Genomic DNA, 16,637 nt, shown 5'->3' with positions numbered 1-16,637 from the left:
TTTACAAGGGAACAAACACATGTTAGCTATACTAGTGATCTGTATTATCCCTTTAGGCCATTGGTTAGGACTCTCCCCACATGCAGTAGGAGGCTCAGCACTGTTAATTAGTGCATATGTCATCTGGGCAGAGACAGCCCAGAGGTCTTGGGAGATGGAGACGGGGCTGTGTGAGAGTCATTACACTCCATCGTCTCAGCCCTCCTCACTTCTTTCACTTCACATCACCACTTTGTTTCACTCTCGTTTCTCTTCTCTGTCGATGCATCACTTCTTGCTAAAAGGCAACAACAATGCCCCGTCTCTTTCCATTGTGACCGGATGCCATCTGTGCCTTTTGAGATACTGTGGTCGTGCTCTGCCCCATGCATCATCCTTGCTTACATAATCATGAACAAACACAAAAAACAATACATCTTAATTAGTAGGGCAATTTTGGGGCATGTTATGAATTCAGATGTGGTGTGACGTCATGTGTTTTGTTTTTTCCACTCAGTCGACCGGATCGCACTTTCTTGAACTTGGAACATATGGACTTGTATTTTTATTTCCCTCTCCGGTCCTGTTCGTACCTGCATTAACATGTGATCTGATCACAAGTTGAGGTGTTGCAATAAAATTTGTCCCTTCTCGATACTGGTTCCGATTGCCAGTACAGAAGTGATTTTTGGGAAAAGAAAATGTACTTTTACTTTAAAGACGTGCTGTTGGATCGGTACCTAGATTTGCATACTCGCTGATTCCCGATCCTGCTTTTTTGGCAGTACCAAAGTCATTTCCGATACTGGTATCGGAACCAGAAAATCTCTAAGCACAAGTGGACAGATCTAAGTACATCACTTCACAACTGACATGTCTCCACTTGTCTCCACGTGTCGTGAGTGACTACTTGTGATTGGAGCTCAATTCTCTGTCTACATGAAATTAATCATAATATATGTACAACATTTCAAACTAGAATGGGCTGAGCAAACCAATGTGCTGTATACAGCTCTACAATAAAATTAGAATTTACTAAAATGTGATATTATGGTAATGAATGCAAATAAACCAAGTTATGAGAAAAATTTTGAAATTACAAACAATTGAGTCCCAGGCTGTTTTAGAATAGGATTTTCTGTTTGTGCTATAAAGTTATAACCATTAGTGAAGAGGGTAAGCACAGTTAATGGGTTCCCCTCTCAATACATTCTTCACAGTGCTCCTGGCAAGGAACTATATCATACAGTTTGCTGTCTATTGAAACCTTACAGCTGTTGCTTTAGCTATGCTTCCATATGGAGTGTAGATGAAAAGTTCATACCATGTGGGAAATTTATACTGGAACACTGGATGAACTGGAATACCAGCCAGCATTATCCCCCAATGTGGTCTGTGTGATTCAATCTCAAATGCAACATTAATGTGTCTTTGGTGCGTTGGGTGCTTAGAGCTGTCCAATTTATATCGGATCACCTGAGATGAATGTTAATATCAGTTCTGAACAGGACCTCAGACAACACAGCCCATAGTCTTGGCCTCTTAGTCTGGAGGTTCTCTGAATATAATGCATTATCCCTCGTTTTCTAACCCCCCCAAAAATATAACACATTGTGTCAGTTAGTGCATCATAATCTAATAAATGTTAGACCTTCTCCCTGGTTTAGTGAAGTTCTTCACATCTTGTCTTTAGATGCACATTCACTGGGTAGGTAAACAGTTTTTGTTCACATGCACATTGCATTTAAAGTGCATTGTTCATTTTTTTACAGGCTTTTTCATTGTATTGCAATTTTAAACCTAGTTACCTTCACCCTCTAAATGCCCATTGATTCACTTGTAGCTTTGTGTCATACATCCAGTAATTAATTGGAACCATGCCGCCTTTTCTGTCTCCCTTCAGATATCTCCTGTTCATTGTCCCACCATGATCCACAATTGTGACCTACAGTTTTCTCTTATCTTTCCCCTCAAGCTTGTGCGCTACCGTCCATCTATTTTTCACTTATGTCTCCAATTTATGCTGACAAAAGATCAAGGCTTGGCCTTTGATGAAAAAGTGTGACGACGGATGGGAGACTGAAGAGAAGAATGTTTAACCCCAGGGTGTCTGATCTCAACCAGCGTGTGAATGAGTTTGACATGGAGGGGCATTGATAAACACACTAGCACACACTGGCTGCACATGTAAACAAACAGGAACACAGCCAACACATGCACTTTGGCAGAGAAGTGTGATTCAGCGGTTCTCCTGAATAATTGCAGCTCAAGTGAAAGTGACAGCCTACTACGGCCCACACAGCTGTCCCGCTGTCATTCTTAATGGCATGCTGCCTCAGCTCATGTCCACATATCATAAACTGCTAAATGGATGTTTCAATGACGGGTTGTGGAATCTCTGAATGGTCACAGCTCTGGCAGCGGTCCCTAGTTAAAGTGAGTCTCTGATCACTCAGTAGCTTTTGTAGCTATACCACCGCTCGTATTTGTCTTACTTGATTCATCATGCTTGAAGGTAAAGTGGAATTTGTGTAAATGAAAAACAACCTGTAGTCAGACAGGCTCTTACTCGCATTACTGATGTCTATAAGCATTTTAATATCAAAGTCCCACGTTTCTTTGCAGCTAGAATATTGGAAGAGAGGTGACTTTTTTTGTGCAAAGATCCTTTTATGAAGGAACATCACGTCTCTGCACAGGTTGTTGTGATTGGCATAAAAACAGAATCCTTCAATCAGCCACACACACACACACACACACACACACACACACACACACACACACACACACACACACACACACACACACACACCTCTCTCTCTATCCATTTGTTTTTCTTCCTGCTGAACACACTGTCTCTCTCTTTCTCTCATGCTTTGAATGTTATATTCAGTCTCACTGGCTCTGCATTGCAGTTCAAAGGTACGACTGGAGAGAAAGAGGGGGGGGGGGGGGGGGGTTCATTTGTGCCCTTTATTTGAGAAACTTTGAGGGAAGACAGTTGTTTTCATTGGCACCGAGGAACAGCAACCCGTGTAGGGCACGGCAGCAAAATAAGCAGAAAACAAAGAGAGGAGAGACAAGTAAGAGGGAGATTTAAACCTTTTACCAGAGAGACTGTGGCAGGTCAACTGAGCACAAATGATCTTGCCGGGGGAGTATGTCATCTCCTGATGACTCTTGTTTGCTTAATGTTTTGAGAATTGATTCCTTTCTGTCGTGCTCAAAACCCATATACACTGTAGACCAATCGGATTTCTGATTCACTCCAAAACAGCCAAAGATAAAACCGAGTCATGTACTAAATACTACACCTCAAACAATATTGACAGTAATAATACTGATACAGTACAGAAACAATGTGCCATAGACACATTTATTAATGTATCTGACAAATACCCACCGACAAATGGTCCCGCAGTAGCGTGACTTTTCTAAGAGGGCTTGTGATTGGATGAATTAACAGTCACATGTCAATTATCCATCTGCCTTCCGTGTCAACGAACGCCTCAGGGGAGTTGTGGTCTGAGCAGCTCTTGGTTGGTTTGTACCAGTGTGCATGCTCTGAAGTTCAGCTGGTTAACCTGACAATGTTTGTGCAGTGATAAACGTTCCGGTACAATGCAGCATTTCCTCCTTTGGGCTTGGAACATGCAGCATGAGAGAGAGACTGTAGATTTTAACAGGGGGAATCCAGACAGTGATTTTAAATGTATCGTTAGTCCAGTTTGGTCTTCAATGAAATACAGCCTTAGGCAGACGTAATATCGAGCTACGAAATTCAGCCACGGTAGAAACATAAACATTGTTGAGTGAATTTGGAGACGAGGCCCAAGCTCTCTTTGGGGTAGAGGATAAATGAGATGAGAGGATGGGGCCCCTCTCATCTCCAGCAAATCAGTGAGCTTTGAACATACTGACAATCTCAGCCTTGTACCACTACCGGCCTACATAATTTTTTATTTTCAATAGTAGCAGAGACTAGGGCTTCTGTCACTATATACTGAATGCATTATGTTTAATTAATAATTACACAAATTTATTTTATCCAAGATAATTTAATCAATTGTTGCACTGTGTTTTACTGTTGCAAATGGTGACTGGTGATGGGGAGTGAGAAGGGCTATCTGAGTAAAAAGAAAAAAAAAGGTTAAAATACCTTTGAACCGGGTCTTTAACAGCTCCAGGAGCTAAGTATTTCAACAGGGGAGAGGGGTTAGAGGGCACAGAGATAACAGCTTTTGTGTAAAGATGTTGATTAGTTTGTAATTCTTAATTCGATTAATTTTGATTAATGTTTGATTGTCAGAAAGTGTATTTGACTTTTAAAATATAGAAGGTGATTAATATCACAGTTGATATATTGTATTTTAACTTGATTTTACAGTGATTTCATACAAGGCTTGAAAATTAAATGAAGCTGGATGACTTACCTAGTACCACTTGTTCTTAATCCAGATGAAGTAGCCACATACACACTATGGTACATTTACACACAGGTGAGCAGGAAGGATTGTACCAGATCAGATTAGAGAGAGTGGTTCTGTTCAACAGACATGTCGGAAATGCTAACTGGATTTACTGAAGTGGATCAGTCTGTACTATTGCAGAGCTGAGTGACACACACCTGTAACAGTGGAAACTGTACACAAAGATGGTGACAGTTGTAGCCTCAAAATGATTATAATATTTTTACTAAAAATGTATGACAAACTTGTCATTAGCTAGATTATAATATCTTTTTGGTATTTTAAACAAAAAATCGACTACAAAAAAATATTAAAATGTTTTTTTCAAGGAATAGAGCTAAATCAAAACCAGTTTCAAAATTATCCTTTATTCAGTGATAGAGTATAGATACATGTTTTAGATGTCAGGGTTATTCTAACATCAGTTGTTGTTATGTTTTTTGAGAAGATTTATGCAAGGACGCATATTAGCAAGTACAAGTGATGAACACAGACTCACAAATACAAAAACGTCGTGTACATCTCATGCTGCAACCTTGAGAACTAAAACCAAGGTTATTTTGCACTCCGGCAACATAGCAACCACAAATGTGGCTGAATAGGAAGATTTGAAGTCAGCCCTACAGTATGGACAGTGCCTTAAAATACTGTGCACACGTGTTGTAGTGTGAGAGGGGATGCCAAGCAATCGAAAGATGACCCAAAACATATCCTGCAGGAGAAATAAACAACAAGAAGACATCTCTTGTAGCCAAAATTAACAATCCAAGTCCCTTCTCTTTGCTTAAAAAAGCTCTTTGATGTCCCTCCCTTATTTCGACTCATGCCTTATCCTGATGAATAATGAACAGAGCCTAACTCTCTGAAGTGAAGTATGAAGTGCCTTGAGATATTGTATGTTGTGGTTAGGCACGAAAAAAATAAAATTGAATTGAATTTCAATACAAAAGCCCTGTGATCAGTGTGTCAGACTGATATAACAGCAGTGTCCCAAAAATTACATGTCAGATGAACATTTCTAGTATCTCAGCAGTTGCTGCATGGTGGGTCAAGAGTTTTCTCCCCAACCAAATCAGATCATTTTACTGAAATAAAAACCTTATAGCACCTGATACCTGCCCAAATTGCACAAACCTTTGCAGGGAAGATGACTTGAGTCTTTTTGCCTGCCCATCAACAGTCAAGTATTTATGCGGGTGCAATTTTTTTTAAAATTTTGTAATTTAAAACGATTTATAAGAATGTAATTTTGCAGCACATCAACACAAAGCTTACGCAGTAGAGCAAATGTTTGTGGCGTAATGGAGTTTTCATTGTGTTCTTTCTTTGTTTGGACGGGGGTTAATTTTGTCTGGCTTGCTGCAGTATGTAGTGTGTACTGTCTCTGCTTTAGATTTAATGCGCCTTCTGCTCTGTGATATAACAGTGTCCAGATGCCAGCAATTCCTGGAGGTAATAAGTTCAAAACCAGTATTAAATATGAGATGATGTTCATCTCATGAAGCTTTTTTTATTGGTCTCCACAGTGATGATGCATTCCTTTTTGTATGTGCTGAACCACTTTCTTCATCCACTTAGTCACTCTTGAAAGTGACTTTCCAAGCTGTGACTGTTTTTGATTGAGTGTAATCTCAAGTCCTACATGAGGCTAATAACGCACAAGGACATTTTGCCATAATTGAGCTGGTTTTATGGGTATTGCCAGGGCTTATGATTTTGAGGTGAACTTTTTAAGGTTTGAACTTCAGGCTCTCTACGGTCTCACGGCAGATGCATTAAGAAATTATTCCAGGTTACAGATGGAAGCCTTGGCATTAAATAAGCACACATGTACCAGCCTCCGTTCTCTTCAGCCCTCCATTGTCTCTCTGTGTATTAAAAAATACTCTCAAAGTGAAGAGCCGGCTTTTTACAGCTACATTTGATGGTCCTTTTGTTACACTGGGGGACAAAACATCTTCAGTTACAGTACATCACAAAAATATGCATGAATACACGTTTAAACCACTGTTTGTGCATTTTTAATGAATTTGCCATTTTTGGTGGTTTGATTCCTCTACTGAGTTGGGAAATAATAAGAATTAAAAACAGTATTTTATAATTAAAAAAAACAATAACCGAAAACTGGGTTCAAAACTAGGTCTCTGAAAAACAGGCCTATTATTATTATTATTATCATTTTTAAAAGCCTTGTACAAACTAAAATAGCTAATTGTTAAGTGGTTGTGGTTATATAACCATGTTTTTAGACTACCCAGTAAAACCAGAAGGGGGGAAACATTTACCAATGGCTGAACATGATGGATTTACAGTGTGATTACATCTCAGTTTTCATGATGTGTTCAAGTGCTCCTGAAGGGATGCCTGCTCTCTCACTTGCTCGTTCTCTCTCTCTCTCGCTCACAAACACATTGACCCGTCTGTCACAGTCGGACCATTGGCAGCACCGGGAGAAATCCCGCCAAGGCAGTGGGCCAGTGGACTGTTAAAAAAATCCATAAAGTTTTTACCATCCTCAGCAGGCAGACAGACCCCGACATTAACACCTGCCCTCACTGTGTACCTGTCTTTGGATGTACCTTCGGAGCCTGCGTCCAGAGGCGGCCAACTTCATTAAACAAAAGTTTGCAGATTATTTCATCAGTGTCATCTGAATCCCTTTTGGCCCAATAGTAGTTTTTGCTTCGTAACAGATTCTTCTGCCTTGTCGGGTCGACTCTCCTCTTGTCACGTGACACAGTTCTTGTTGGTGGAACTGTGAGATTGGTAATTCTAGTTTAATTCATCATCACAGTCTTGTTTTGAAACATATCACATCAATGCAGATGATGCATGAATAACTCATTTAAACCCATTGGCATCAACAAGCAGATAACAGTGTGTCTGCTTAATAAATGAAAGGACCTGGTGCCATGAAACAATTAACTGTTACAAACAAAAATCCTTATTAGTGCTCAACACAACTTCATAACCAGCATAACCACTCCTTTGCCCCCTTCTCTAACAATAGTGTATGTAGGTATTATTTTGATAAAGGTGTTAGCCCGGAGCAACAAAAAAAAATAGTTTAGCCATGTTTTTTTCTGTTTATTAATATTTTAAAAGTCAGAATCCCATGAGCTATTTTAAACTTTTTTTTAAAATGTTTTTGGATGCACTGATGTGTGAGCTCCAGTTGCCATCTGCCCCTGGGCATTTGCATGTGACTGTTGCACTGTGTTGCAGTTAGAACATGTGATATCTTTACAGCTGTATCTGAGTGTCAGAAACATAGTGATGATGAACAGGATGGAGTTGAGGTTCAGAATCAATATTGCAGGCTGCAGTGATTGATTTATTGCTTGTGGGTTTTGCACACTCCCGCTCACTCACTCTCTCTCTGCTCTCTCACTGTGCCATCTGTGGCTCAGGCTCCACAATGTGGTAACCAGAGGGAAGTGCTCTGCCTTCCCACAACAACCATAGTCCTTAACACTCAGACCAAAAACCAACATAGTAATTAACTCAAGTCTTACATTGTAAAACTAGCATTTAAGGTTTATCATTTAATCAAATTTTGTCAATTTTTTTTAATAACAGTAATTAAAGGTAAAGGGAGTACAGTACCACTATGTATTTCATATATAGTTCAGTTTTTTTTAACAGAATGAGGTTGTTTCTGTGGTAGTAGCTGAAGGGGGATGGGGGCCAACCATGGTAGGACTGATGAGGGTTGATTATTGTGCACCCGGATAACAGTTAGACAGAGAGGGCAGGTGTTAGTTCAACTAAAGCAGAAACTACTAGTGTTGTGCTGAGAGTACTGCCTGCCTGCTGAGCACATGAAAAACTTTATGGATTTTTGGACGGTCCCACCAATGCAACGGGATCTCTCCTGTTGCTGCCGATGACCAGTTTGACTAGGACAGGCCGGTCATGGGGTTTGAGAAAGAGACAGAGAGAGCAAGAGAGAGAGAGTAGCAAGGCAAAGAGCACTGCTCACAGCTCTACAATTAGCAACAATGCAAAACACCAAGTTAGGGATCTTTTATGTTGATATTAGAAGTTTAAAAAAATAACTGGATCATTGTGAAACTTTGGCGGGACAAAGTAGACTATGGTGAGGTGCCACAGTCTTTGTAATTAACAGGAAACACTGTTGATTATTAGAGCATAGAAGTTGACCGAATGGATTCTTTTTATCATATTTTGCCCATAGGCATCCTTACCTGTGAATTGTTTTATTTATGACTGGACACTGCAGGTATTGGTGGAGGAATCAGAAATTGTCCAGTTTAATTTTCGGAGCATGTATAATGCACACTAACATACAGTATAGACTCAAAATGATGTTGTTGAAATAAATGTGTCAAGAGCGTTTCTCTAAGAGTTTTTACAGTTTTGTTTACTTTAGTATGGAAACTACTGTACTGCTGTTTCTTGGGATGACCTTTTGTGAAATGTAATGGGAAGTCAGCAAATGCTGTTGGACCGATGTGAAGAGCTTGTTATAATAAAAAGCCTAGCTTCTCCCCCGGGCATGTCATTAGAAGTTCAATAAATGCCTTTCTGATGAAAGACATCCAGCGCCTTAATGTTATATTTATGTGAATTAGGAAAATATCACACTTTAATCTTTTGGTTTTACTTGGCTGAAATGCAGTATGTGATATTTTGAAAAAAATGACATGTGCTTAACCCTCCACCCTCTTTTGCTCTTGTGTCCGCAGAAATGTATGAAATTCAATGTGGACGCTCCTATCTGGCTGTCCAAGCAGCGGATCCTGTGCACTCTCAACCAGAGCCTGAAGGACGTACTCAACTATGGCCTGTTCCAGCCGGCTTACAATGGCAAGGCTGGCAAATTTCTGGATGAGGAGAGACAGCTAAGGGAATACCCCTTTCCATCCATTGCTCCTGTACCTTACCTGGAGGTAGGTGCAGTATGGATCAAGTGTGTGAAGTGACATGGCACCACAATAATCAATCTGTATCACCCGCCAGACAAAGATTATAGGATATAGAGCTGCAACAGTTCATCGATTAATGAATAAGTCATTGACAACTAAATGAATCGCTGACTATTCTGATAATCGGTTATTGAAAACAAAAATGTTTTGTGGCAAATGATTTCAGCTTCGTAATGTGAATGTTTTTGTGGTTTCTTTGCTCCTCTATGACAGTAAACTAAATATATTTGGTGTGTGGAAAAAACAAAACATCATCTTGGAGTTTGGAGTTCGGCATATTTCTTGCACTTAGCAAACCAGCCAAATAACCCGAAAAACAAAAAGCCCAGCCACCTGTGTTCACGGAAAGAAAATATCTTAGCTGCACTCTTACACACCTACGTTACGGTACATAAATCATATTGAAGATATGACTTGTAGTGCACATAAAACTTTCTGGGGGTTTCGGGGTCCCTGGAATTCTTGACCCTGGAGCAATTCAGTGTCCTCTTGGTAATCCATCTTGAGAAAGACTGAACAGTAGATTTACTGAAATGTAGGTGTCAACTTCCTTAAATTATGTCAAATTACCATATACTGTAACTTCAAGGTGATGGCCTATAGAGACCCACCACTAATGAACTGAGCTATTTTAGATGGACCATTATGGGTCATTGCCGTCAGGGTGTCAGACCATTTTCTTCATATAAATCTAACACAAAGTGTCTGTTGTCATTTTTAAGTCATTGTGTGAGCTGTTGTAAATAGGGAGTATCTGCTGAAGTCTTTGCTGTGGTTGTCTTTAGACAAATGTGTGTTTTCTTTCTGATCGTATGTGTCAGTCAAACCATTCTACAATAATATTGTGCACAGTGACAGTCTGCTGTCTACAGTGCCCGTCATCTCTCTGAGATAATCTTGGTGCTTGTCCATCATGATGTGATGAGAATTTCAGGCCTTTACCGATGAGTCTCTTTACAGACAGTGGTGCAAAGATGGTTTTCTGACTGGCCGTCTCTATTATCTCTAGTTTTATGATGTGTCAAGATATGAAGAGAGTAATGAAGATTTACTCTACCCCCTTGAGCCTCAGTTTAATGTCAATCCCTAGTATTATTGAATATATTATTTTTATTAACTACAACGTTATTGTTGAAGATGGCCCCAACTTACTTTGGATATTGTAATATTGTTGAGTTGTTGAGTTGAGTTGTTTTAGATTTGACATCTTCTCTTGATTCATAGGCTTTTAGAAAAATCAAGTCATCTTTAGTTCTCCATTGTTTGACACAAAAAGTGAGTGCAGAACATCTACTTTGGAGTTTGGCATTAAATGGGTTTATATAAACATTCTTCATGTTTTCAACAATGTAATATCCACAATATTTACAATACAACATAATTTGTATAAGAATGTACAAAATCAAAGTAGAGCACACAGCCTTCTGCTAGAAATGATCCAATCAGCATTACTGTATTAACCTGGAACACTTTGGGGGCAATGTTGTGAGTGGTTTTCTTCATAGACATAAGTCTGTTGTAAGAAAGATAAAAGCTAAGTGGTAGATGGCAGGAATTGGGTTATTAAAACAGCAGTTAAACTGTATATGTGATGCACAAGCAATCATATATATCTTATATGAGTGCATCAACTCTGATTTGATTTTTGTCTAGAATTTCCATTTTTTACTAATGCTGCTGTTCAGGCGACTCATGCTGTTTGTATGTGCAAAAGTCTGAAGCTCACTAGTTTGGTGTGTGTATGTGCGTGCTGTGTGTCATTGATTGCCACACACACACACACACACAAACCTGTGATATATTGCAAATCATCGACAGTGAAACACATTTTTAAAGCTTTTATAGGCTGTAAGGGTTCAGTGAAACCTGTCTATTAAACAAGCAGCATGCAACAGACCTGTTGAATGATCTGGCTCATGACAAGTTATGAAAATTTGTAAGAGCTGTTATGCATGAGCTGTTAAGTACAAAAACCAGAAACCAATACAGATGATTTTTTCAGTAGAGAAAGAGAAATTTGGACTAACTTAAATAATTCCAGTGATAATTATTAGTCTTGTGTTTAGTGCCTTTATGAGGCAATCAAGACCTAAACCAAATTAAAGGGGTGGGAAAAAATCACCCATGCCTCTCATATTCGTTGTTCTTGTCTTTCAGTTCCGCTATAAAAGACGTGTGTACACACAGACTCACCTGGATGAAAAGCAACTCTCAAAGCTCCACACCAAGGTAAGATCAGACTCCCTTGTCCTCTGTCATACTGACATCTGAAGAACTTTTTCTTTGTACGACCTTCTGAACTGAGTGAATGACACACCAGAAGAACAATATATGAAACACATTTACTCAGGTTGTATTATTTGGTTCATTCATGTGTATGCCATGTGGAGCCCTAACAGCCTTGCATTAGAGCAACATGTGCTCGTACAGGCTTGAAGCCAGATCACAGACAGGTATGTTCTGTGCCACGATTAGTATTAACGATAATGAGAGATAAAAGTCATAATGGTTGAACTTATCTCCCGTCCTGTGTACAGTATAACAACATTCTTACCTTACACTCAGTAAGTTGCACTGGGTGGGTATGTTTCTTCCTTGTTTACCCGATATGTAAAATCAGTCTGAACTTGGTGAATAGGCAGGGTTATAGACGGCAACTGACAAACACTGCAAAAGGGCTAATGCTGCCAGACGGTGGTCAAAGGTAGGCAGGTGGTCACGATATCAGACACAGTGAAGAAGGATAAAGCATCATGGACAATCTGACAGTGTGTCTGACTGTATGGATATAAGACGACTAGTGAAGTAATGAGGAACGGGTGTTGAAGCAGGCGGACTAGTAGACAGGTGCAGAGTGGCAGCTCTGAAGAACCAGAAGATGCAGATGAGACAATGATATTTTTTGGTGTTTGTTCGTTTGTTTTTGTGTGCATATGTGGGTGAAATGAGTGAAACAGACGGCAGCGAGAATTTAAAGCATTTGCCGGAAATTGCAGCATATGCTGATTTTGCCATGAAAATCCATGATGGTTTGAGGCATTTTATCATATTGTTAATCCTCACATATTGTAGTTTAAGGAACTAAATCTAGTGCCTGGGAGACATTGGGTTGTGAGTATATCAATCTGTCCAGAATATAGCAAAAATACTATTCCATATAGAGTAAAGGAGCTGAGTTTGTGGCAACCCGAGTTGTTTTTGCTGAGACGTAGTTTACATTAGGGCCTTTGTTTGCCCACTTCCACTTCAGTAGCCCAACATTTGGAGAGTAGAGGCCAAGATGATAAAAGGCCTGCTAAGATTTCTCTTGAGGTTTTAGGAATTCCTGGCTGTGTCCTGGATTTCGCAAAACACCCAACTGGTCAAAAACTACAACAGAGGGAATGCACTTATACTTACTTGGCATTAATAATGTCAGTAAAATGGTTTCTTGGAAAGATTGGTGTTTATTGTTGGTTTTCTGCTTTTTTTTCTCCATTTGCTGTATATTCAGGGGCAGTGAATGTTATCTGCTATCTACTTACATTGAGAGAGTCAGTGAGAAAGAAAGTGTGAAATAGTGAATGAGAGGGAGATGCAGAAAAGCAATCCTAAGTGGGATGAGTCACACTCTCAAATATTGTGTCTTTTCTAATGAGGCTGGCGTGAGGTGCTTCCGTCTGCTACTGTGCTACATTGCTTTGGCAAAAGGTACGAGTGGTTTTCAACTGACATACTCAACCGAGATCATTTCTTGCCTTGATGCAGTTTAAGGGGTATTTTTACCGCCTAAATCACCTGACAAAAGACGAGAGACAAGTGGAATGTGTACAATTCTCAAACGGGAAAGGAAGAGTGTGATTCTCGCAGCCAGGTGTGGTCTGAAACAATAATTCAGACTCTGCTCACGCAAACAACCAGTACGCTAATTTTGTAGGGTAACCCTTTTTGTTGATGTGACGTGCCAAAGTAGGTTTAGTTTTACTGCTGTGTTCATCTGACAGGAAGGTTATCCCAGTTACAAAGTAGAACAATTCAGCAACCGCCTGCGAGGAGTCTATCTGAATCAATTTGAGCTTTTGTTGCATAATAATGCCCAGTGGTAGAGAGGGAAATCCTGTTATGAGTGACTCTTGGACCCTCGGCAGTGATCCCTATTCAACGTGCAGCAAGCTGCCCTGTCAGACAGAGGTCAAGCATTAGCCTACTTTGCTAATATGGAGTTCATTAGCCGCAGGCTAAAGTTTAAAATGAGGTCATAATTGATAGGATTCTTTTTCCCTCCTCACCTGACCCAAGCAGACCTCCTTACCCTGTCCTGGTTCACCACGCAGCATGGCCGCAAGGCTGCATGGAAAATGTACATAGTAAACCTCGAAGGGGGGAAAAAGAGAACTTGTGTTGTGTATGAGGTCGGCCATGCAATAGACAGGGCTGCAGAACGGGGGATGCTTTATTGCAGTGTCAAAAAGGGCTTCAGTAGAAACTGTCCAATCCCCCTCAATTTAAATTAATAGCACTCTAATAAGTAGTATTTTACTCAAACTTACTCAATAACAATTAGAATTTAACCTTTTCCCTTGAAATTTACAGTAAATATCAGTACTTAATTCAACACAAAACAGTATATTTAGTTTTCATTGTAGGACCAGAATGCCATATTCTATGGCTGTGTGTGTGTGTGTGTGTGTGTGTGTGTGTGTGTGTGTGTGTGTGTGTGTGTGTGTGTGTGTGTGTGTGTGTGTGTGTGTGTGTGTGTCATTCATCCACTTTTCACAGTGATGTATTTAATCGGTAGCAGTATCTAATGAGAATTTAAAATAAAGTTCTGTGGGCTGGAACTGATTTAATTCGTGAGGCCCGCATTCCAGCAATTGAATGAACAGTTACTCACAAAATCACCTACTTCTTGCTGTCGTCTTCATTAGGAACAGAGAGCTAATGGTTTGCCCGAGACAAGGGTTTCATCAGTGCAAATGTATGTGACCATGTAAGGAGCTCACAGACCTCATGCAGTTTACAGTTTATGGGACGTCCTTTGCAGCCAATACAGGATGATAGACTGTGGCATGCAAGATCAGATTGCTGGATGGATGGATGGATGGATAGAAAGATAGGTTACTTTATATATAATTATGAATGAAAGCCCTGGGCATAGAGATGGAGACAACAAGGGGCACAGGGAGGGGGGTTAGCTGGAGGAAACCGGAAGAGAGGCACATACAGTAGTGGAGATCATTTAGTAACGCACTATTTGGTAACATGGTCACGGAGGCCACAGAGCACAGCGCTAGAACGAGGGCATTTCACATGCCATATCATATTGGTGCTAATATAATGAACCAGTTGAGAAAAGACATGCAATATCAAAGTACGAAATATGCTTGAATAAAACTGATATGTCTTGCCCAGTTTGATTCACAAGCTAAACTCACATGTGTCGCATTTTCGCTAGTGTACGTGTGGGAAAGCATTATTCACAAAAGGCTCCCACATAAAACATATTGTGAGTTATGCTATTCCTCCTACACCAAGGCTTTGTATCGCTGTGAACAGCTTATTGTATTTGTGAATGAGAATTGCATGCATTATTTTCAGTTTACAATGAAACTACACAGAGGATGTAGCTCATTGTAGGTGTGATATTGTTCCGAGATGCCAGATCCCGCAGAGCATTTGTACTGTGCCTCAACCCTCCTATCACTGCAGTGTTATTGCAGCGGCAGCCAACATTAAATTTGATGTGGGATTTTTTCTGCATTATTCACACACACATGCACAGGACACAGATTCACACACCGTTGCATGGCACAGGATGAGAGGATATATCCAATGGGGAATCCCAACTCACTCCCCTTATCCCGTTATGGATGATCCCCTAAAAGGGAAAATGCACTTGTTTTCAAAAAAGTAGAGACATCTGGGTACAACAACGCTCACTCACGTTTACACTCGCGCACAGAATTTGGGATTCCAAAAAATATATTTTTTTTTGTAGAGAGGGTTTATCAGAATTTAATTGTGCTGCTTCTAATTTAAGATGCTCTATATGTGTATCTGTATTTTTTGTCCATGTGTGAATGCAGACATACAGTACAGTTCATGAGGGGTGGAAAGGTACAAACTCTTTGTGTATTTAATTGTTACAATAGTTTCAGGAATACTAAGACATAAAAAAATGTCAATTAGTCAAAAAGTCGTAGTCTTGAACCCCCACTGTTGTTTAACACAACATCGCTGTAATAACATAGATTAGTGCACTAGCTCACTCCTGTTTCTATCAGGGATTCCCACTGTTCCTTTTCTCCTAGCATTGTTTACTCTATTTCCTCTTACTTTTCAATATATACCTATAAATTCACTTGCTTCTACACTCCATCTACTCTACATCTCATTTTCTCTTTCGGTTTTCCCTCCCTCTTCCCTCCTGCCTTTTCTCCTCCCTGTATTTTCCCTCCCTCTTCTCTCTCTCTCTCTCTCTCTCTCCCCACCCTCCCTCTATTCTCGTCAGCATCCTGCAAAATCACCCCTTACCATCTCTCCGTCTGTCTGTGCATGGACAGGAGTCACTGTGCGCGTCTGTGCCCGGGGTGAGTGCTCGTGTGAGTGACCATGTGAGTCCGCACGTGCTACTCTGAGAAGAACAGAGAGAGCGAAGGAGAAGGAAAGACAGAACAAGAGGAGAGGACACGAGGAGGAGGGGGACTGTATATGGCCATGTGGAGGATGTTTTGGCATTGGGACTGTAGCTGACCTTCGGGAGTGCGTGTGTGACAGGGAGTGTGTCGGTGTGTGTGTGCGCGCTGTGAGATGGGATCCGCTCTGGGCAGAAGACAAGCATCCGAGAGAAGGGAAAGAAAAGCTAAAGAAGCCAGGAAGGCCAGACTCAATAGTAAGGTACCCCAATTGCTCTCACCATCTTTTTAAATTAATTTTACCATGATCTTCGGTGTAAATGCATCTTTTCTTCCTGTGTCTCTCTGTTTGTGATACTTTCTTCCCTCCAGTTCTTCACAAACACTCCCCGACCCGTCCCTTCCTACCTGTCTCCTGCTCTCTTTCCCTCGCTGGCTTTCGTTCTGTTGTTATGCTCTGCTGCATGTTGGCTGTGTGAAGAGCTGGTGCAGTCTTGTCTGACACCCTTACAGAATGCTAATGTTTTTCTCTGCACTGATTCAGTTTCTAACTGTGGGCTTGGATGTATGTGTCTGTGTACATGTGTGTATACTGTAGGTTTGTGTTCACTAGATATGTCAGATAT

General features: G+C 40.4%; 1 protein-coding gene across 5 annotated transcripts in view; it reads left to right on the top strand.

Annotated features, from left to right (window-relative positions):
• Positions 1–16,637, top strand: part of shank3a (SH3 and multiple ankyrin repeat domains 3a) — a 140,602-nt gene that overhangs the window by 37,164 nt on the left and 86,801 nt on the right. For 3 of the 5 annotated variants that reach the window (XM_047333243.1, XM_047333241.1, XM_047333242.1), the window contains 2 exons: positions 9,158–9,361; positions 11,555–11,626. In XM_047333243.1, the coding sequence (XP_047189199.1) occupies positions 9,158–9,361; positions 11,555–11,626 (276 nt within the window). Of the gene's footprint in view, positions 1–9,157; positions 9,362–11,554; positions 11,627–15,915; positions 16,274–16,637 lie in introns of those variants that run through there. The other 2 variants (XM_047333245.1, XM_047333244.1) reach the window with 2 other exon arrangements.

Source organism: Scophthalmus maximus, chromosome 7 (assembly GCF_022379125.1).
Source record: "Scophthalmus maximus strain ysfricsl-2021 chromosome 7, ASM2237912v1, whole genome shotgun sequence".
In the NCBI taxonomy this organism is placed as follows: Eukaryota; Metazoa; Chordata; class Actinopteri; order Pleuronectiformes; family Scophthalmidae; genus Scophthalmus; species Scophthalmus maximus.
The sequence above is the reverse complement of the archived record's forward strand: the minus strand, read 5'-3'. Positions and strand labels throughout refer to the sequence as shown.